At 31.9% G+C, this 21,708-nt stretch overlaps 4 protein-coding genes and 1 pseudogene across 6 annotated transcripts; 4 read left to right on the top strand and 1 right to left on the bottom strand.

The window, feature by feature from the left end:
• Positions 1 to 892: 892 nt before the first annotated feature.
• Positions 893 to 3,284, top strand: LOC146538787 (uncharacterized; annotated as a pseudogene). The gene is made up of 3 exons (XR_014878026.1): positions 893 to 1,126; positions 1,412 to 1,632; positions 1,986 to 3,284. The product of XR_014878026.1 is annotated as an uncharacterized LOC146538787 (transcript).
• Positions 3,285 to 3,418: 134 nt separating this feature from the next.
• Positions 3,419 to 4,549, top strand: LOC146538786 (uncharacterized). The gene is made up of 3 exons (XM_085185923.1): positions 3,419 to 3,524; positions 3,670 to 4,178; positions 4,415 to 4,549. Exons 1-3 carry the CDS (start codon positions 3,419 to 3,421, stop codon positions 4,547 to 4,549), a joined length of 750 nt encoding a protein of 249 aa, XP_085042049.1.
• A 1,190-nt stretch (positions 4,550 to 5,739) lies between these two features.
• On the top strand, positions 5,740 to 11,018 carry LOC146538785 (uncharacterized). Its single transcript, XM_085186155.1, has 4 exons — positions 5,740 to 8,153; positions 9,121 to 9,316; positions 9,672 to 9,889; positions 10,125 to 11,018. Exons 1-4 carry the CDS (start codon positions 8,039 to 8,041, stop codon positions 10,823 to 10,825), a joined length of 1,230 nt encoding a protein of 409 aa, XP_085042281.1. The 5' UTR covers positions 5,740 to 8,038; the 3' UTR covers positions 10,826 to 11,018.
• On the bottom strand, positions 11,003 to 17,941 carry LOC146538784 (cytochrome P450 4g15-like). Of its 2 annotated transcripts, none has more exons than XM_085186153.1 (11): positions 17,581 to 17,941; positions 16,796 to 16,946; positions 16,602 to 16,691; positions 15,942 to 16,052; positions 15,221 to 15,406; positions 14,437 to 14,633; positions 13,942 to 14,014; positions 12,855 to 13,053; positions 12,246 to 12,394; positions 11,848 to 11,976; positions 11,003 to 11,600 (listed from the first exon to the last, which is right to left on the bottom strand). In XM_085186153.1, exons 1-11 carry the CDS (start codon positions 17,593 to 17,595, stop codon positions 11,446 to 11,448), a joined length of 1,455 nt encoding a protein of 484 aa, XP_085042279.1. In that variant the 5' UTR covers positions 17,596 to 17,941; the 3' UTR covers positions 11,003 to 11,445. The 2 variants fall into 2 exon arrangements, with proteins under 2 accessions (XP_085042279.1, XP_085042278.1); XM_085186152.1 differs by having other exon boundaries at positions 11,004 to 11,600; positions 11,848 to 12,024; positions 17,581 to 17,932.
• Positions 17,942 to 18,151: 210 nt separating this feature from the next.
• jet (F-box and leucine rich repeat protein jetlag) lies at positions 18,152 to 21,005 on the top strand. Its single transcript, XM_085186156.1, has 3 exons — positions 18,152 to 18,508; positions 18,586 to 19,052; positions 19,749 to 21,005. The coding sequence occupies exons 1-3, from the start codon at positions 18,305 to 18,307 to the stop codon at positions 19,900 to 19,902; spliced, it is 825 nt and encodes a 274-aa protein (XP_085042282.1). The 5' UTR covers positions 18,152 to 18,304; the 3' UTR covers positions 19,903 to 21,005.
• Positions 21,006 to 21,708: the final 703 nt, after the last annotated feature.

Raw genomic sequence — 21,708 nt, 5'->3', positions numbered from 1 at the left:
TTCTCCTTTTCCTACTCAATTTTCGGAACACGGTGCGGTATTGAGTGGCAGGACTCAACACCGCACTTTGTTCTTCTACCAGAGTGAGAAAATAAAAATATTATAAATTTATTATAAAAGGCAGCCAAATCTTTATTGTTATAATAGTGACTTTGTCTATTGCTTTAAAAAACCATAAAAGTGCTCCCAATTATAGCAATGGGTTCTACGTAAATGTCACCGTGAGTACACAATCGATTGCTAATGACTATCGTTTGTTTGTTAAAAACTCAAACTGTACTTACACAATTCACGCAAATTTCTACTCTTGTGGCGTATAGTGAAAGAAGCTAGTAAAGTACAATCACTATTTGACCAATTTCTACTAATTTTTACAGTTTATTTTTTCAGCCGTGCCCGCATATACTGAGAATAGGAAAAGCTAATGAGCCTTGACTGTGGCAGAATTGCCGTACTTTGTCTTGTAAAAAAATAATTCATTCCGCCGTGTAGGGATGAAACCTACAACCATCGCGTATAATAGTCGTCGTTTCACATCGCCACATTGACCACGCTCTAGTACATTTTATAAAACTATACCGCTTATTACTCCTTCAAGTACTTACATTCTGATAGACATTAATAATTTTCAGAAGTGAAACATGAAGAGGAACTCATGGTACAAGATGGTAGAAACGCTTAAAACTTTTAGTCTAAATCATCATGATTTTCCAACAATGATTGACAACGTCTCTATATTACTGAGGATTATTTGGTAATAATATCAATGGTTTGATATTTATAAAAAATCAAAATGTTAGTGCTGTAATGCTGTAATTTATCACTTATAAGAATTGAAATTGAAGTTTGGCATAAGGCTGTGCTAGGAAATGCAGAAGAACACTAAGAAAAGTTAAAAAGTGTTTATACATAAATTACATATACTTTTAGCTATTTCCCTCATCTTTTACATTATGACTTCAATTGCTGGTTTGGGCTACTTCTACGTATATACCATATCAATGGTATGGATGGTATTTTTCTACTATGGCAGGGCTGCTATGTGGACTGAAGTGGCCGTAGTACTCGCTTTTAGTTCTTGCAGCGTTATTTGTCTCACAAAATTCATCTTCATGAAATTATATGCGTAAGTAAATTATTTATTTTTTCTCCACATTTAAACAAGAGAACTCTAAGCTCTAGTTTTTCGAATAATATTTTGTAATAAAGTATAATAGTATCTATATTAATATTATACAGTTGTATAGTTAGTTTGGCTGAACGCGCTAATATCATAAACTAATAATTAACTAGTAGGAAAATATTTTCTTGTTGAATATCAAGAAAAAAAAATAAGAAGAATGTGTCACGAGAGAGAAACCTCACGAAAATGATGTAAAAGCTAGTAATAATACATTTTTATTTTAAACAGGAAAGAAATTAAGGATACTGTTGAAAAATTTCTAAAATGTGATGCTCAAGTTATAACGAATACAAGATTCGCTAAAAACCTTCTAAAAAGACTTAGGATGGTTAAGACTCGAGCTTCCATCATCTGGGTGTCCCTCGTGGTAGACGGTCTCGTTTATCTATTGATTCCTCTCGTCACGCCTGGTAGACATTTTACAAATGAAATTTACTTAATCTATGGTAATAATATTGTTTATATAATTAAAAGAAAATGAAGTCCATTAACAATGAAACTTAGCTAATTCTAAATTTTTGTAAATACTGACATTACTAAAACAATTGCCATTAAGATATAATATGGTGATGTCCCAAAAATTACATTTTTATAGATCACTACTACTACTGTCGCATTCATACTCTTTAAGTATAAAAGTCTAAATAATTGTTAAACAACTTATTACATGTTATATATAGAGACAAAAAACTCTAATTTAATTTAAAGCTACATATTTCTTCATTTTCATGATGATACCATCGTGGCGCAACGATTGTAGGTTCGATTTTCATTCGGGGATGCTAACTATTTTTATTTTAACTGGCATGAGTTCTACCACCTAATTATGAAATAGCCTTACTCGTCACTACTATCACCACAGGCTTTGGTGTTTATACAATGGCGAGCGTGGCTACATACGTCATAGTCATAGTCGGTTACGCTGAGGCCCAAATGCACGCTCTAAGCGAAGAACTAAGAAACGTTTGGTTCGACAGCCAACACTTCTACAATGAAATCAACTGTGATATTGACCAAGTTAATATCATTGACGACAAAGTTATTATCACCAACGAATTTATTGGCATTCGATTGAGAGATATTATCAAGTTTCATATTGTTATTATTGATTTAGTCCACGAATTGGACAGAGAGTTTCGCCCAACACTAGCCTTGGAATGTAGTATTATGGCGTTTTCTATAATCACCGAACTGCTTGGCGGTCTCAGAAATACTTACCTACAGTTGCCGTTTAGTTTGATCCACGCGTTCATGGACTGCTTATCTGGCCAACGATTAATCGATGCATGCAACAACTTCGAAGAAGCTCTATACAATTGCAAATGGGAGAATTTTAGTATTAAAAACCAAAAAACAATTTTGCTTATGTTGGGATTATCACAGAAGACCCTGATGTTATCAGCTGGTGGAATCGCCAAGTTAAATTTCAATTGTCTAATGATGATACTAAAATCTACCTATTCAGCGTATACGACCCTAGAATCTACAGTGAAGAAGTAGATTTATATATTAATTTACGTTGTATTACCAAAACAGTTTTACATTGTTTACTAAAGAATATTTCTTTTTAATATTATTAAGTAATTTGAAATAATAATTGAGGGGCGCTGCTGTGCCACGGTTAACATCAGCTCTGTGAATAATTTTGGTTATTTATTTAATTACTGTAAAAATTGCAATAAATAGTGTTGGAATATATCCATGGACTATAAAAGAACTTGAAAAGTGTAAAGTGTCGGCGATTAAGAACATATAAGTGCAAAAACAGTGAAAAAAGTACCGGTGACAGTGTTAACGGTCGAAAGACGGTTGTGTTTGTCATAGCTTAGACACTAAAAATTTATGGTGAAGTGAACGCAGTTCTTGGACAGATTTATTGTTCCATTTTGCCTATATCTGCTACAAATTACAATATAAATTGTAAGGACGATTAATCTAGGAGTTTATTAAAAAAGAAAAAAAAAAGCAAGTCATTTCGATAGGGAACTGCGACACGACCGTAAGACTCCATCTAGCGGATAACAGGCGTAAATACATAGATCTGTTAAAGAAAATCAATCAGTGCTTCTTCCACTGACCACGAGAGGGCAGGACTTCTAAAATATATATATATATATATATATATATATATATATATATATATATATTAAAGTAATAAATATTAAAGTTATCTGCTAAAAGACGACAACAGAGGCCACTACCTGTATTAACACAAAACAATAACACTTTAGAATCATGGAAGAAATCTTAAACGCTCTTAAAAAAATTACAATAGAACTGAACGATCAAAAACAAGAAATCAGAGAAACGGGAAGAATTATTACTGAACAAGTAACTCTCAGTATGACTAGAATATTTGAAGAGAAATTTTCATTAATAGAAAAACACTACGAAAATCTGAAAGATAGAATGGAAAATCAAGAAAAAAAAGATTCAAGCCTTAGAAAGACAGACAAGAAAAAATAATGTGGTTATTTTCGGTATAGAAAACAACGATGAAACATACGAGAGCCTAGAAAGAAACGTAATCAACTGGTTGGAGCAATATCTCTCTGTAAAACTAAATTATGCCGACATTCAAGAAGTCAAAAAAATAGGAAAGAAAGATGAAAAAACACGTCCAATAGTAGTTACTCTCTCAACTCTAGGAACAAAAATAAAAATTATGAAACAAAAGAGGGAGTTAAAAGGTACGCAGTATTACATCAAAGAAGATTATCCAAAACAGATACTGGAGAAAAGAAGAGAACTACAACAACAATTACAATTAGAAAGAGATAAAGGAAACATAGCTGTAATTAAATATGATCGACTTATTGTATGGAAAAATAATTCTAAGCGTAAATTACCTACATCACCTGAAAATGCTACTATAACCAATATAGAGAAAAACATACAAATAAATAAAAAGAACAAAATACAACAAAAGGATGTACCACCTAAACCATCAAACAGTCTTTCAGAAGGAGTTATAAAACAAGGAAAATTAAATTTTGTAATTAATCCTACAAATAAGAATAATAATAAAACAAACAAGCATAGCAATCAAGCACCTCCTCCATAGTAAAACTAATAAGAAAAGAAGAAATAAAAAAAAGAAAAACAAAATTAAAACAAAAGATCTTCCAATTCGGCTGGTCACCGCGGAAGAGTACGACCAAAACCCTCCAAAGGATAAAAAGCTATGAAAAGAAAAAATAATAATAAAAATAAAAAGACTTTGATCATTAGATTAGATTATTATATAAGACTTACATTAGATATAGCAACATAATAATGTTACCAACTGAAAGCAAACGGCACTGCATGGAAAAAAAGTGTATACCTTTGGAGGAGGCCTATACCCAGTCTGGGGACCTTGCCTGATATTATACTACTAAATTAGTTATATTTAATAAATAATTTAGAAAAATTTAAATAAGAAAATAAAATATTTTATAAATAAAATTAGAATAAAAGTTAACTAAAAAGAAAATTAAAAAAAAAGTAAATGAATAGTAACAAGTAATTAGTGTAGTAAAGTGTGTATTATAAAGTAATTAGTAAAAGAAACAATTAATCAACGCTAATGTAAAAATTAGAATATGTAAAAATATAATATATATATCTCCTTATAACATATACTTAAATATTATTAGTAATATTGTAGATAAAATAAATAATAGTATAGTGTAGATAAAATAAATAAATTAGAAAGTAAACTATATTAAATTAGCATTAAGGTTGTAACTGTGGCAACGGTAAATAAAAGGCTTTATTATTATATTATTATTATTAATTTGAAATAATTGGCTCATTATTACAATAGAAAAGGGTCTTTATAAAATCCTTAATTATTCATACTAGTAATTATGTTTACTTATTAAAACCATTTTGTAAATCACTTTCTGTCCTTTTGTGTGTACGTTTATACTTTTTTATTTGTTACAAATATGTTATTAACAAATAATCATGGTGGTTTTGTACCTAGGTCACCTATTGTAGATTATTTATATTAAATTATTTTTTGAATGGTTGCATTATGAACATCCTGCGTTTTGTAAAGGGCAGAGAGAACCTAGCAGAATAAATACATTTGTTTTAGGTAATAATATTATATTTCAAATCCCAAACTTTTTTTTCGACCCGCAAAGCTTCGCCCGCTTCTTTTTATTAATTAAATAATTTAATATGTACCTATTTAGAGTCTGGTTGGCTATTGTAAGTCCAATAAAATCGGTGTAGTTGTTTCGGAAATTAGCCTAGACAAGTAAAGACAGAGAAATAAAAGTGTTAAAGTTCCTTATTTTATTATTGTACTAGATGCCCGCCCGCGGCTTCGCCTGCGTGAACTAGGTTATTATTAATTTCTGTCTCCAAGAGTATCTACGTCCTATAAGTGACGTTTATGCAATATTTGAGACTCCTAGCATTTGTAGTAACGAAGTTTCATACAACCTTTCAACCTCGAAAACAACCCCTTAGGAGTCGAATATCGCAAATTCCCGTCTTAGCGTACATTTGAGATTCCTAGCACATGTAGTTTCTGAGATTTCGTGATGAGTGAGTGACCTTTCGATTTTATATATATCGATAAACGACTATATTATGTACAAAAAAAATACGGTTTTTTTAAAAGCATTAGAGAAATTATAAACAGAGTTTAATTTTGAAAGGAGCAGGAGGTCCATTTCTGATAATGTTATCCATGAGAAAATCACATAAGTTTTAAATTTTCATTAAATAGTATATTTCAAAGTACATTGAGTGTGGAATTATGAAGAAATAAAATTTCCCATATTCGTCGCTCCTCTTCATTTTTATCAGCTTCACGCTTTATCGCGTACGTAGCAGAGTAGAGAGGGAATCTGGACACTAGATTCCCATCAAGGCACTACGTTCCCCACTTTCTCTATGGTAATAATCCTTGAGGTATTGCGTGCTTAGCGACGGATACTGCGCTGTCCCTTGTTGCCCGAGTGAGGAAGTGAAATTATTAAATAGATACATATTTCATTCACCCGAGTGGGAATCGAACTCATATTATATGCCACAAGTGTTTGACATTTTCTTCAGAAATTCAATTATAAATATATTCGACATCATTATCTCATTGTAAAGTTAAATTATTTAAAAAATAAACTAAAAACAATTTCCCTCGCTGCCTGCAAATAATTTGAAGATTACCAAAATTGTTCTCATCTAAACTTTTATCACTTTCCTAAACTTTCCTTTCAATTTTTCTTTTCTTGATGACCTTAAATTAGAAGTTTGAAGCGTCATATTTATTTTTTGGTTTTCTTTGTAATTTTTTGACTTACTTATGTAGAATAACGTTCAAGTTGTATTCAGCACATAGCAGGGTATGCAGAGAAAATCTGGGAACGTTGTGTTAAGACACTCCGTTCCAATTAAGTAACATTCATTCCCTATTTTCTGCCGAATCCTCAAGACATTGTGTGTCACACACAATGTCTGTAGAGTGTGTTTGCGGGTAGCATTAACTGCTGATGAAATAACATACACCCACTAAGAAGGGATTTTGAAAAATTTTAACCCTCAAGGAGTGAAATAGGGATTGAAAGTTTGTATGGAAAAACCTTTAAATCGGCTCCGATTTTTATAAAATATTAGATTCATACTCTTAAAAATATTTCATTAAACACGTATTTTATGGCTAAGCTGAAAATAATCTCATAAATATATTTAATAAATATTCGTATAGTTCCTCTTAGTATATAATATGTATCAGACACTTTACAACTGGGCCATAATGAAGTTATTTTTTTTAATTAAAGAAATCGCGGGCGCTAGTTTTAGAATTAAAATTGTATAATTACAGCTACATTTATTTTAATCACGGAGGCACATTTTGATTGACATTTGTATATGTACCTATAGCGAAAGATATAATAAAATTTGTACGTTTATAAAAAATATAAAATTATGTTATAAAAAAACGAAAATAACGTCTTTATTTTATTTGTCTATATGTATAGACACTATATATACTTTTATTATATAAGAGGATAAATTTTACATTTTTAAATATAAATAGTTATAAAAAATACATTAAAAAAATTAAAACATTCTTCCAACGGTGGGACAAGTGCCCAAGCCATCGGTGGCTAAGGCTCCAGAGAGAGGAACCAACTCACAATACGCGCCGTCTCAAATAAAAGCTCCACCGAACTCCAAGCTAAAAGAGAAAAGAAAACACATAGCAGTAGATATGTTAACAGCAATTATCGCAAGATTTTTCTAGCTTAATAAAAAAAACCTTTATATTCCAATTAAGACCAATTAAGTAATTTAAATGTCACTCAAGCTCTGTTAATTTATTCTAAGTGATAGAAAAGAAAGCATTTTTATATTTGTTTTGAAGCGAACGACGAGTCTTTGCAATTAAATATTGTATTTCAAAGGAATACTACGGAAAGGAGAGTCGAACTGGAATCCTATAGAATTATAGTACTTATACACATATATTCTTGTGTCTCATATATTTTCATGTATTGTTTTCAATTTCATGCTTAATTCCACATTTTGCACTGTAGAAAAAGGGAACCTAGTGTTAAGCCACTCCGTTCTCCGCATTCAGCACGTATTCAAGAAATAGCGTGTTTTTTTAGCTTCACACCGTATCAGAGGCAACCTAGTGTTTAGTTAGACACTCCGTTCCTATTAAGACACTTCCGTTCCCCACTTTCTTTCCAAATTTTTGAGGAATTTCGTGTTCAGTAGCGGTACTCAACACCGCGTTTAACAGAGGAAGAAAATAAAGATAATTAATATCTATATCGTAGTTGTTAGTATATATGTGACCTCAAAAATATTCTTACCAAGAATCTATTTTACTTTTATAAAGATATCAATATGGGTATGTTCGGCAATTTGGGACTCGACCACAGTGATTTACGAACTCTCATAGAGAATATCGATATTCTATTCAGAGGACTGACAATTAACATAGATCAGAACAACATTAGGCGTAAGTACCGTCAAGCTTAATAATAAAAAATAGTATTATAAATAATATATTGTTAGCGTAAAAGTGTAAATGTGGGTAGATTTAGATGAAAAAGACAATAAAAGAATGGAATTGTGTTAAACGCTTCCGTTTTCTAACAATAAGTTTATTGTCTCAAACTAAAGTTTTAGTTCAAAGTAATAAAGGAGATTAAGATTTATAGCCCTCTATTTAACTATATTCTGGACTCGCCCAACGAAGATTCCTAACTAATTTCAATATTGTAGATCAACGAGAAATACAATTTATTAAAATTGACAAACTGAAGCATACGGGCGGATGCATTCATTTTGTATGAAATTTTTTTGGCTATTATATATATATAAATATATCAATTTTGAAGATTTTTACCTTTATTTGCTGCAAGTTCTTTTTGCCAAATTAAAAAAATGTACGTCTACAGAAAATATCATTGACAAATTTAAGTATTGTCAAATTTAAGTATGCGGGGGCTTGCACTCGTTTTGAATGGAATGAACTACAAATGTATGTTTGCAATGTTTTTTTTCTATGATATACCTGTAAACTTTCACTTTTCGGATATTTCAGTTTATTTATATTGTAAATACCCACTTTGTGCCAAATTACAGATCTTCATTACGCGGCAAATTTCATAGAAAATGCAATAGAAACGATCCACTCATATCTTTTTAGTGAGTTGACTTAGAAGCTTTTTCTGTGCTACAAGGAACCGTAGACTTAAATATTTGATATGAATTTCAGCTAGATACCTCCATGCAATTTCGAGGTGATGATCTTAAAAGACGGGCAGAACAACAACAAAATGGACTATAAGTGTTCCGTTTTTACCTTTTGAGATACGGAAACCTAAAAAACAGCTTATCGCGCACATAGCAGAGTAGGCAGGAACCTACGGTTAAGACAATCTTTCCCCACTTTTAATCATATTATTCAATTTATATTTCAGCGATTCCCTGGATCATTTACATATTTAATGTTGTAGCTGGAACTTTCTATATCTACGTATACATATTGTCAATGATATGGTTTGTTTTATTCCGATGTCCTGAATGTGGCGATATTACAATTTGTTTCTTGGAGGTATCTTTGGGGATGTGCAGCGCTTCAGCCATAATAAAGTTCTTTTATATTAAGTTGTACGAGTAAGTTTGTCTAATCTTTTTAAAGAGAATAAATAATAATAAATCTTTTTAAAGAGAATCTCTCATTTAACAGTATTTTCTTCCTTGAGGTCATTTGTAGCAAAGAAGTACAAGCGTGCGACTGGTTGTTACCAAGTTGTGCGTTCGTTTCAAATTTGAGGAAATGAAACATTTAATATTTTCTTTTACTTGCTTTGCTAACGAGGCAAAACCTGACGTTGAGTTTCACCACTCAACACGCAATGGCCCTAGAATTCGGCGGAAAATGGGTACAGAAGTACCATCTCCTAGACTCCTGGGCCTAGCCTGCTGTACAGGATACAGCGTGAAGTTTATTTCTTAAAATAAATTACAGAACAACGGTAAGAAAATTGATTTATGAATACATCAAATATGATCGTCTCGTTCTACCTGAAACTCGATTTGCTGACAATATTAAAAAACATCTAAGAATTGTGAAGAGGAGAGCCCTTATTATTTGGATAACATTCATGGTGAACGGAACAATTTATATTATAATGCCTTTTCTGATGCCTGGACGACATTTAACTGAAGATTTATATGTTATTTATGGTATATGAAATTATTATTAAGTTTTAGCAAGTAAAAAGTATATAGTATAAATCTCGGCATTAAGTTCCGCCAGTCACAATATCTAGAAAATAAGACGGAATATGGGAAACAGAGGGTAGTGTTACACCAAGTTAACTCCGCCTAGTACCATACGGGAAAAACATGAAGATACATAAATTTCTTCAATTCTCATATTTTAATATGCATTCTTTAAAATAAAACGTTTTGTTTACAGGTTTAGAACCAATGTTGGAATCTCCAAATTATGAAATTGCAACAATGCTTATGATTCCCGCTATAATCATAGGAGTTTTCAGTTTAGCGGTTATAGTGGCTTTCATGGTGGTCATAGTGGGCTACATAGAAGCCCAAATGCTAGCTCTGAGTGAGGAACTGCTTAACCTAAGGCAGGATAGTGAAATATTCTGCGAAAAAGTCACGCGACAAAATAACAGCCTTAGTACAATCGCTATTCAGAATATATTCATTAAGAATCGTTTGAGAGATATCATAAGATTTCACATTATGAATATTAAACTTAGGAACAATGTCGAAAACAAATTCAGAATTATATATATAATAGAGTTTATATTTCTGTTTTTTGCTATCGTTGCTGAACTGTTGGGGGGCTTGGAGAATACTTATGTACAACTGCCGTATACATTTGATCAGATATTCTTAGATTGTTTGATCGGTCAAAGATTGTTAGACGCAAGTATCGTTTTCGAGAAAGCCTTATATAGCTGTGAATGGGAGAATTTTAATGTGGCTAATCAAAAAACTGTTCTGCTGATGCTAAGAAATTCTCAAAAAACATTAACATTGTCCGCTGGCGGAATAGCTGTGTTGAGTTACCCATTTCTAATGCACGTGATAAAATCAACGTATTCCGCTTATACAACGCTTCAATCCACTGTAACTGAAGTAAAATATTAAAGGACCAGAAAATCAATATATGTCCTCTATATTTTGAATTCTATTTGCTTTAGTATCTCACAGTATATTACCGCTAGAAACTGCAAAAAATTAAAAAAAAAAAAAAAATTTTTTTTTTCACACAAATGTTCACAATGATTTAAATGTTATAGTTAAGGCATATGACATAACATAAATTAAACAACTGACAGTATTATTTTCTTTTATTTAACCACTAACAAAGTATCAGATGAATTTCACACTGACGTTTCGCCGCCTCATCAATGCAGCCAAGGCACCGTTAACTCTGTTACTGGCAGCGGTACACCTTCCTGCATCCTTCTCGTATCTTCCATCTCTACTGAACATACTTCCTAAATCTACCACTTCATTCTAATACACTTGTTCTAATATCTTACCATTTACACTGATCTTGTATTCTACTAATAAAACTTACTTAGTAAATTATTGCTTCCTTACACCTCCCAAGAAACCAACATATCAAATTTTAGCGTTAATCCCGCTCCTTCCGATTTTACGTTGTCTGACAGTTATTCAGTAATGAAAGGGGTATATATATATATAAATAAATTATAGAATATTATTAAATCATATTAAATCATTTCACTTTTCTATTAATATTATGTTCTTAGATTCACTTGTAAAAGATTTCCTTTTATAGCTCTCAAACTAATGTCCATTTGAAATTCCAATTTATGAGCTTCTGATTCAAATACTAGATCTTTTACGCAATGGGCTAAGAGAGTCTTCAGGATCGCCATTGCATATCTTTTACCTGTTGAAAAATAATTACATACTATTAACAATGAAACAAGGCCAAAGTTTTTCTAAAAAGAGATATCTGATGTAGTCAACGAAAGCTAAGGCCGACTGTTATGTAACCTACGAAGATAAAAAATTTAACAAAGTGCTTATTCTGTTAGTTTTTCGAAAATTTAGTTAAGTTATATCATATTGTAATTTTATAAAAACAATAAATGTTTTCTTCGATTTTCCTATATATAACAAAATAAAATGCATACCAATACAGGAGCGTCTCCCAACACTGAATGGCATAAAGGCAGGATTGCTGATGGATTGAGGCTGAAGCCAACGTTCGGGTATAAACTCGTCAGCATCCTCCCCCCAAGCACGCCTAGATCTACCAGCACCTAACAAAGAAAGAGAACACAATGTGCCCCTAGGAATTATACACGATTCTGAAATGAAATAAATGTTTATATGAGTATACGCAATGCTTCCGGTATTCGGCGTAAAAGTGGTTGTGGTGGAACTCTACTTTATTTTGACGTATCAAATAGTATAGAGCAGGATTACCACATATAACAACATTTTACGCTTTTTAATCATACGGACATCCCATTGGCACTGTTAAACGTTTAAATGTTAATAAACTTTTTAGATTCTCATTAATACATACTGATTGGCAAGTCTCGATCTGCATGTCTGGTGACGACCGGTATAGGCGGGAACAATCGGAGTGTCTCTTGAATGACAGCCTCACAATATACGAGACGACATAGGTCCTCCTTAAGAATATTGGACTTATCTCCGAATACTTGATTTACTCTGAAATTATATCAGAAGACAAATTTAAATTATTACATGACCTTTGAAGTTGTTTAAGTCCGAGGGTTTTCTGAAATTCATTCCATTCTTTCTTTTAAGACGCTTCCGTTCACCACTTTCCGCCGAATTCTCGAGCCATTGCGAGTTTCGCCGCTCAATAAACTCAACGCCGCGCTTTGCCTCGTTACTAGAGTGAAGAATATTTTCATTCATTTAAATATTTTATTCCCCGGGTGGGAATCGATCCCAATACCGTCACGTTTAAGGCACTGATATACATCGTCGCTCGTGATCTAACTTAATAATCAATAATAACGTAATCACATCTGGAAACCAAGAATATTTGATATCATCCCTACTTGCCACGGCGGCTAAGTACCTTATTATATTAGTTAACTTAGTCTTTAATTGTAAAATGACAATGATAAAAAAAATTAAAAAGAGTTAATTTTTAACTTACTCATTAAATAATTTGTCTTGTATATCAGAGTGACATCCTAACATCAACAAAGCATAAGCGAGCGTTGTCGCAACAGTCTCTTGTCCGCCCACTATTATTGTATGAACTTCTGATCTAATCTGCGATTCATCCATGCTGGAATCTATTTCTTGTAAGTCCAATAAAACATCCAATACAGTTTTAAAATTTTTGTTTTTACCTGTTATAATATTAACAGAAAGCAATTTTTCTTGTTAGTGAGACTTTTTAACATGTTAAAATTAATTGTAAAAGATTTGGACATAACAAGATTTGAATTCTCGCGGAATCAATAATTCTATATTTTCTATTCAATTAAATAAAAAAAAACTGGTTGTCGATTACGTCTAAACATTGATGATAAATTGCAAACTTTTAAAATTCAATTGAATTATTATCACTATATTTTTTTTATAAATGACTACATTAACATTTATCTAGTTATTTTCACTCGTTAATTTTTTTAGATAGATAGATAGATAGATAAAATTCTTTATTTCACAAACTATAAGTACATACTATAGCTATAGTAATATAACTAGCATACAAAGGCGACCTTATCACTATTAGTGATCTCTTATAGGTAACCTTGAGCGTAAACGTTTACAAAAAAAATAGTAATATAAGAAATGTGTGGTGCTTATTATACAGTAATAATGTACTATTTAATGGACTAACCACCGACGATGTTACCCTGCAAAGTGGAGTAGATTAAGCAAGAAGGTAGACCCTGGCAAAATACGCCGGGATTAATGACAAGAAGAAGAATATGTTAATTAATAATAAGTAACAATGAATGAATAGATGAGTCACAAGCCGAACGCTTAGGTCGATCATGCCTCTCTATCGTTTGTTCCGCGCATTTGCTTGCACGCTCGGCTCAGGTGGAACGTGACAATGTATCATCAAGTTCATCAGTTTGTAAGACGTTCACGTCGAAAAAAAGCCAGTTTATTAATGAAGTAAATAACATCTTTTGTTGCTAAGCAAATTATAAAAAAGCTTTAAATATTTATTCTTATTGGATTTCTAATATCAAATTCATTATGTAAAATATGTCAATATTTACCTTCCACTTTTGGATTTTCAATAGATATACTTCTACGTATTTTTTCTCGTTCAAACATCTTCTGGTTGATAACCTACAATATATAGTTTCAAAATAAAAAAGTACCAGTTCATACTCTATGAATTTTCTGAATAAACAAGACAAAATTGAGACAGCGTGTGATTGTACACTCGACCGCTTTGAGCTCGTTCTCCACTCAGGGGAATGATTTTCTTTCATTTATTTTCATTTCCCTGCTGCGGTTGTGTGGTCGACGAACCACGTTTCGGCGTTCGAAAAAATTCGGCGAAAAGTGGTGAAAACGAAGTGTGTTAACACTAGACGTAGTACCCTACGAGAAATGTGTGAAGGTACTTTCTACGACTGTTACTTTGGCTTTTGCTATCTTTGTGTGTAAAATGGGCGAACGGATGAAAAGACCATTCTCTTATATTCACGCGGGATTTATGAAAAAAAACTAATAATCTAGAAAAATAATGTTCAATAAAAACTTACAACATTCGACACATTGTGCATTATTGAGATGTTTCTAATAAATTTGTCGTGATCTGAAGAAAATTTGTAAATAAAATCGAAATGGTAGAACAAGTTCAATCCTCGTTTAACCAAAAGTTCCAGCGCACCTTTAAATGCTTCATAGTATTGCTCTGATTCTTTACTGTCTGACTTGTAGCTTACTCCTAAACCAGTCTCTGAAAATATGAAAATATTTTTTTAAGCTCTTCGCTCTTCTCTTTCTTCTTTTTGGCTCCCGAAGCAAATTGCCAGGATTTGCCTTCTTGCTCAACCTTGCTCAACTTAGCGCGGTATTTAAAACTTCACACTACAGGCAAATCTAGTCCGCCCGAAATCAAGATATTCCATATTTTGTGGAGGAACTAAATACTGCACTTTGTCTTATTATCAGAATGAAGAAATGGAAATACTTCAACCCACAACTGTCGCGTTTACAGTCAGTCACACGCTATGCCACACTCCTGGCGCCACGACGAGACATTCTTAAAATAAAACTTTTTTTTAGCTTCATTTTGTTTGGATAGGCATAGGCAGAGGGAACCTAGGAATTTATTGTTAAGACATTCCTTTTTTCATTAAGATATTTCCATTTCCCACTTTTCACACAATTTCTGAGGCATTCCATGTTGAGTTGCAAATCAAAGCGAGAAAATGAAAATACTAAATATTTCATTCCCCTAAGTTTAATAAACTCATTTATTTCAAATTAAGTAAATGACGTTAAGCCCACAAAAATTTATACGGCTATCACCTCTTTAATTACCACAGATAGCAGCTAAGGTAGTGTTGGCCAGATAAGGCATTGCATCGAATGGTTTCTTATCGATTTCTTCTTTAAACTTCTCCACTAATTCTCGTGCCTTTATATTAAATACTTCTTGGAAACCGTCCACCATTGTTCCAGAAAATGTGCCAGCTATAAGTTTTATATTACGTTTCCAAATTTCACCTGGATGAGGTAAAAGAATAATTTATCGTAATAATTTTATTTTTATTTCTTTTTGCTTCACACTGTACCGCACGCAGCAGCGTAGGCAGAGGGAACCTAGTGTTCTAGACACTTCGTTTCCCAGTTGTCCAGACATTGAGTGTAGTGTGCCGGGACTAGAGACTAGACTAGACTGGCGATTTTTAATAGTCTAATCTTTAAAAAAACTTTCGGACACTTTCACTGTACACCAGAATACAATCAACTAGTTCGGATGCAGGCGATGATGATCCTATATACCTCTGTAATAGTATATATTAGGCTTTGTGTTATAAAAATATGTTGATGTTAAAATTCATTAATTACCAGGCCAGCTCAATTAATTCAAAAAGTGAAATATTTAATATTTTCATTGTCCTGCTCTGGCAACCAGGCAAAGTGCGGCGTTGAATTCCGCCACTCAATACGCAGAGCCTCCAGGATTCGGCAGATTTACAGTAACTGTATGCAAGATATATCGTAAAACTAAATAAGAACACTGTATCATTTATATTACCTGGTGCAACGACAAGGCCTTTTCCGAGCCAGTCACGCCCAAAATCATACAGATATGGCTTCTCCAAAAAAATATTAGTAATGGTCTTTACATCTTCAGGATCACTTATCACTGAAAATTTTGTATAAATGTATATAATTATATTAAAAGTGACCGTAACAAGATCTTTCGTAAGATTTACGAATGTTAAATCAATCACGTATATTTCAGTATTGAATTACTTAAAACTTTATAGTCGCAAACCCACCATACAATAGAGTAAGATACAGTCAGCTCATATTATATATTTCAGGACAGTACAAGAGCCAACTAAGAAGTACATTACTGGAAACAGCAAGCAGATAGGAACGGCAGGGTTCCAAAAATGTACACACGCATTCAAATAGTTTCCTTTAAAAATAAATGTTCCCGATAATATGCAACCATGCAGAATAAAAAATTCCTTTCTCATTTCCGTAGGAATTAAAAAAAAACTCTTATTGCTCCCTCCCTAAGTTATCTACAAATTTCAACTGTCAAAGTCCAGTAGTTTCATCGATGCATTGTCTATCAGTCACTCAACGGACGTACAACGGTCGTACAACGGATTTTTTTTCTTATAGAAATTAAAACTGTTAATTGTCCTTAATAAAACATATCTAATTATTAATAGTTACTTACACATCAAAGGTGTTGGGCCAATCCAAACAATGAACGGCAGACATGTCTCATCCATTATTTTTGAAATTTCTTTCAATCGACTGTATATCACTGGGTTAATGAAAAAAAATATAAAAATGTTTATTAAGAGGCCTAAATTAATAAAAAAGAGTTATATATATATATATATATATATATATATATATGTATCTTACTGGTGCCACCTCCAATGAACCAATGTATGGATCCCAAAAACGGCAACTGAGAATAAGAAGGCAGGTTCTTGAAGTTACGTCGCGCCTTCCAAAACAAGCTCCATAGAAGAAGGTGGATAGTCAACAACATAGCTAATACAACAGTGTACATCTGAAATTAACATAGTACTTAATATACTTATTTTATGAAATCATGGTAGTTAGAGAACACAGGCCAGTCGTGGCCTAGGAGCATAAGCGTGCGACTATAAACGCGATAGGTTGTCGGTTCGATTCCCACTCGAGGAAATGATATATTTAATATTTACATTTGCTATATGCGGGATAGTGAGATAAGAAAAAATAATTGTTATAATTATTTTTTACTTTCTATTAAAATGATAAAACTTAAAAAAAACTGTAAGACTGGCTTACAGTTTCTTAAACTAATTTCTATTTCTTTATTTCATTTACTTTTTAATGGTTATTGTGTAGTTCAATTTAAATGAGTAAAATCTGGGGCAAACGTTGGTTATATTGTATTTGGAAACAGAACGGTTTTGTTTCGCCGAAGAACACATATAAAAATATTAATTCGATAGCCAAACTGTCAAAAAAAGTCCATAGGGGCTTATGTATGCTAATAATAATAATAATGCACATGAACAGTACACAAAACTAGCGGTTTCAGACCTGTATTCAAAATCCACTTATTTTTTTAATAATATGACGATTAACTAAATTTTAAAACTCATATTTTTATATAATTGCTTGTTCAATATAAAACAAAAATAAATAATACTCACATTAAACACAAACATGTGTAACTCTTCTCAAATTAAAATCCACTTTGAGCCTCAAACATATCAACTATCGAGACAAGGTCGACTAGTCCCCACACAATGTATAACTCATAATTTTAGACGATTGAACAACGATCTCTGTCATTTTTCTAATTTTGTGTTATTACAAACAGCGCTCTGATGTAAATTAAGCAGTTTGATGTAAATAATAACTAGATGAAATAAGAAGGCAGTCATGGCGTAAGGGCATTAGCATGGGGCTAAATGTAACAGGTTGTGGGTTCGATTCTCACTCGAGGAAATGACATATTAAATATTTTCATTTCTTCGCTCTGTTAACGAAGCAAAGCGCAAGAATTCGACGAAAAGTGGTGAACGGAAGTGTTCTAATGGAATCTATCATTACATAAATAAAATAAATGAAAGATGTATTTTTTTGTAATCGATTGTAGCACTTAATACTAGCATCAAAAGAATTAGATTTTTATTATTATTTTCATATTTATAAAAAACCTGACACTAACTACATAATTATATCGCGATTTGCGATCTAATATGAGATATCGATTTTAAAATAAAGGTTCGATGAGTCGAATCGTTTCAATATTGATTTACATACAAGTTTTGTATCAGTTCAACAGTTGGCAATCCTGCTTTGCTGTCAGTTTGTGTTATCAATGAAGTAAACAGTCTAGTATCTTATTTACCTTATTTATAAATAACAATCATGACTATGAAAAGAAACACACATATTCTTGATTTGTACTGGGAAGATATACTGGTGTCTAAAATTATACCCTACCTTACTATCCGCGAATGTTTTACTTTTCGCTGCGTTTCTAAAACGTGCCTCCAAATAATAAATATGTATTTTGCAAAGTTAAAATCCTTGAAACTGATGAATAAAGGATTTTCGCCGCATGCATTTAACGTAAAGTATTTCATACGACGTAATATTCGGTATTTTATTATGTTTAAATCTTATGCACTCTATTTATTCAATTTCAGGTACTAGCATTGTCATGTAAAAAACTAAAAACATTGAATTTGAGCCGGTGTGCCAATCTAAATGATATGGATCTCATTCCACTATTAAGGAATAATCCAGACCTTGTACATTTGAATTTAAGCCATTGCAGAGAATTGACAGCAAAATGTTTACAGCCAGTTATTCTATACTGCAATAATTTGCAAGTATTAAAACTGTCTAAATGTTCTTGGCTAACCACAGGAGCTATGGAAGCATTAGCTCTTCATCAGAGTCAACTTGAAGATGTTGATTTAGCATATTGTGCAGCAATCTCAGAAAACTGTATACTTATATTTATTAAAAAGTTCAGGCATTTGAAAACTTTAAACTTAGAGGGTAATTTGCAAATAACAGACCGGTGCTTATTCACTTTGTCTAAATACAGTTCCTCATTGAAACTGTTGAATTTGGGTGGTTGTAGTGAAATCACTGATAAAGGCATAATGTAAGTACTTTTACTTATGTATATATATATATTTTATTAATTGAACAAAATGTGTTGTCAAAAGTATAGTAACCAGCATAAAAATTTACTTATTAAGTGTATGAGTATATACATGTTCTGCAGTATTATTTAAATATTATAATAAATAACTTTGGTACTCAATATAATATTTAAATTGCATTATGGATACTAGCACACCTACAATATTAAACCTGGCCTGATCTAACTAAAATATAATTATTTATTTATAAATAAATATTTAATCTGTAAGAGCTTTGTGTCTTATAGTGCAGCTATTTTTAAAAGACTCTTTATTTGTTTGCATAGTTGAAACATATTAACTTTGCTTTAGATGTAAGTTAAGAAAGAATATCTCAAATTTTTTTAATGCTTTTTCTTAACTTTATCATCTAACTAATATTATAAATTTAAAAACTTGAGGGAATGAGATATTTATTTAAATTTATATTTCCATTCTTTCACTCTGGTGGTAAAGCGCGACTGTGAGTTCCGCTACTCAACCTACAATATATCCAACATTCAGTGGAAAGAGGGGATTGGGGAGTGTCTTAACCACAAGGTTGCCTCCCGCTGTGAGCTGAATACAGTGTGAAGCTAATTTAATTTTTTATATATTAATAGATTTAAGAAGCAATGTTGCATATGGACCTCTAATTCTTATTTATATTTTTTCAGAGCTCTTGCATTACACTGTCATGATTTAGAAGGCTTGTTGGTCCGAGGATGTACAAAAGTTACAGAGTCAAGCTTGAGACTCATGCGGAGTAGAGTACACATTGATAGACGAGTGGTGCAGATGCCACCTGCCCCCTTAAATATACAAATATAAAGTATTGGTTGTGATTTATTAAGTTAATTTAACATAAATGGATATTAGCTTGTTTTTAGATATTAGTGTAATTATGTTTTGAAAATATTATATACTTTGGCCTAACTTTATTTTTTTAATAAATATTAATATTAGATTAACGGCTATTCTATTTAAGATATGTGATATATATATAAAAATTATAATAATATTGTTTGTTTGAAGAAAGTAAAAAGATGTTTTAATTACTTAATGGTAATCTATAAAGCTGGTGTCACACTTAATTATTAATGTGCAATATATAACATATTTATAAAAAATATATTTTTTGTACATAATATGTATATAATTGTGTTGATTAATTAATTAAAATTGTGTTATATTAATACTATAGTAGTAGGAGTACAGTTCTTTGTGGGTTAAAATCAATTTTTGAGATGATTGTATTTTTAATCAGTTTGGTATATTATTGGTCAAAAGAGAAATTAGAGTTAAGACATTTTCCGTTGAAAAAAAAAAATGGTTTCCCATATCTCTTTACCTACATCCCAGACCTGTCGTGGCGTTGTGACACAAAGTGTGAGTGTGAATCCGACTAGTTGTGGGTTCAATCCCCACTCGAGGAGATGATATGTTTATTTAAATTTACATTTCCATTTCTTCGCTCTGGTGTGAAAGCAAAGCGCGGCGTTGAGTTCTGCCACTCAGCACGTAATGCCTCCAGAATTCAGCAGACAGTGGGGAATGGAGTGTTACACTAGGTTTCCTCTGCCAACCCTGCTGTGTGCGGGATACAGTGTGAAGCTGATTTATTTATTTTACTTCGTTACCTATATACATGGGCGTACCTAGAGATATTTTCCAGAGGGGGCCTGTGTTGTAATTTTGACCCGGACCACCTGGTCTCCTATTAATACGCCCATGCCTATATATATTAGATATGTATTTTTAAAAAAAGTCTAGTCCAAGGAACTATGACATATATTATAAGTATTTAGTAAAGTTAGTTAAATAAAAAAATGTATGTATATATTGTTACTAAAATACTAAAAAGTTTATATACATATATCATTGTTGTCATTGTTGTGTGATTTTGTTTTTAAATAAATGGTTTATCTTTCTAATGGGTTTTTTTTATTATTTAAATTGAGTTAATTAGTTATTTAGACTGTAAACGCAATAGGCTAGGTTTTTTACCAATCAAGGAAATTAAATATTTATTCAATACGCAATGCCTTCGGAATTCTGCGGAAAAAGACTACGGAGTGTTCGTTCTCATTAGGACACTTCCGTCAAACCACTAGGTTCCCAAGTTGCCGCTGTCTACCCTGCTATGTACAGACTACAGCTTAAAGATGAAAAAAAAAACTTTAATGAACTTGTTTTCTTATATGAAAATCAATAGGACAATTTATTTTTTAAGTATCTTTATAATAATATTACTATTAGGATAGAAGAAAGAATAAATTTAATGCCATTTTGGAAGTTGGGCAATCTTATTATTACTAAATGATAGTGGGTTGATTCTTACTCCTTGTAAATTTGGATTTAAAATAATTTATATTTATCCGACTGCGACGAAGCCAAAAAGAAGTGTTATGGTCTTAGAGAGTAGGTACGTATCTCCGTTCCTTTGTAATTGTTACATCAGTGAACCAATTTTGAGTGTGTCTTACTGGATATATTAATTTAGTTTACCTACTCAGTCAGATTTTTGCTTATATTTAATTTGTTACTGGTATGAATATATATAACATATATTATATTATCTTCACTAATAGATCCGTATATTTTTCCTGTCCTTCTTGTTTGGTGTGAAAGTCTTTA

Source organism: Heliconius melpomene, chromosome 5, assembly GCF_056956725.1.
Source record: "Heliconius melpomene rosina isolate 202511_hmr_F chromosome 5, ASM5695672v1, whole genome shotgun sequence".
Lineage (NCBI taxonomy): Eukaryota > Metazoa > Arthropoda > Insecta > Lepidoptera > Nymphalidae > Heliconius > Heliconius melpomene.
Note: the sequence above shows the minus strand (reverse complement) of the source record. Positions and strands in the feature narration are given on the sequence as shown.

Bases quoted from the DNA above. Each gene is read 5' to 3' on its own strand.
- LOC146538786 (XM_085185923.1), top strand. From the start codon at position 3,419: ATGGAAGAAATCTTAAACGCTCTTAAAAAAATTACAATAGAACTGAAC. The intron at 3,525-3,669 runs GTATGACTAGAA...TTTTCGGTATAG, and splicing joins TACTGAACAAGTAACTCTCA to AAAACAACGATGAAACATAC. The intron at 4,179-4,414 runs GTAATTAATCCT...TTTGATCATTAG, and splicing joins AACAAGGAAAATTAAATTTT to ATTAGATTATTATATAAGAC.
- LOC146538784 (XM_085186152.1), bottom strand. The intron at 14,015-14,436 runs GTAAGTTTTTAT...TATATATTGTAG, and splicing joins TGCACAATGTGTCGAATGTT to GTTATCAACCAGAAGATGTT. The intron at 12,395-12,854 runs GTAAGTTAAAAA...ATATAATTTCAG, and splicing joins CAAGACAAATTATTTAATGA to AGTAAATCAAGTATTCGGAG.
- LOC146538785 (XM_085186155.1), top strand. From the start codon at position 8,039: ATGGGTATGTTCGGCAATTTGGGACTCGACCACAGTGATTTACGAACT. The intron at 8,154-9,120 runs GTAAGTACCGTC...TTTATATTTCAG, and splicing joins AGATCAGAACAACATTAGGC to CGATTCCCTGGATCATTTAC. The intron at 9,890-10,124 runs GTATATGAAATT...TTTTGTTTACAG, and splicing joins AGATTTATATGTTATTTATG to GTTTAGAACCAATGTTGGAA.
- jet (XM_085186156.1), top strand. From the start codon at position 18,305: ATGACTATGAAAAGAAACACACATATTCTTGATTTGTACTGGGAAGAT. The intron at 18,509-18,585 runs GTAAAGTATTTC...ATTCAATTTCAG, and splicing joins TTTCGCCGCATGCATTTAAC to GTACTAGCATTGTCATGTAA. The intron at 19,053-19,748 runs GTAAGTACTTTT...ATATTTTTTCAG, and splicing joins ATCACTGATAAAGGCATAAT to AGCTCTTGCATTACACTGTC.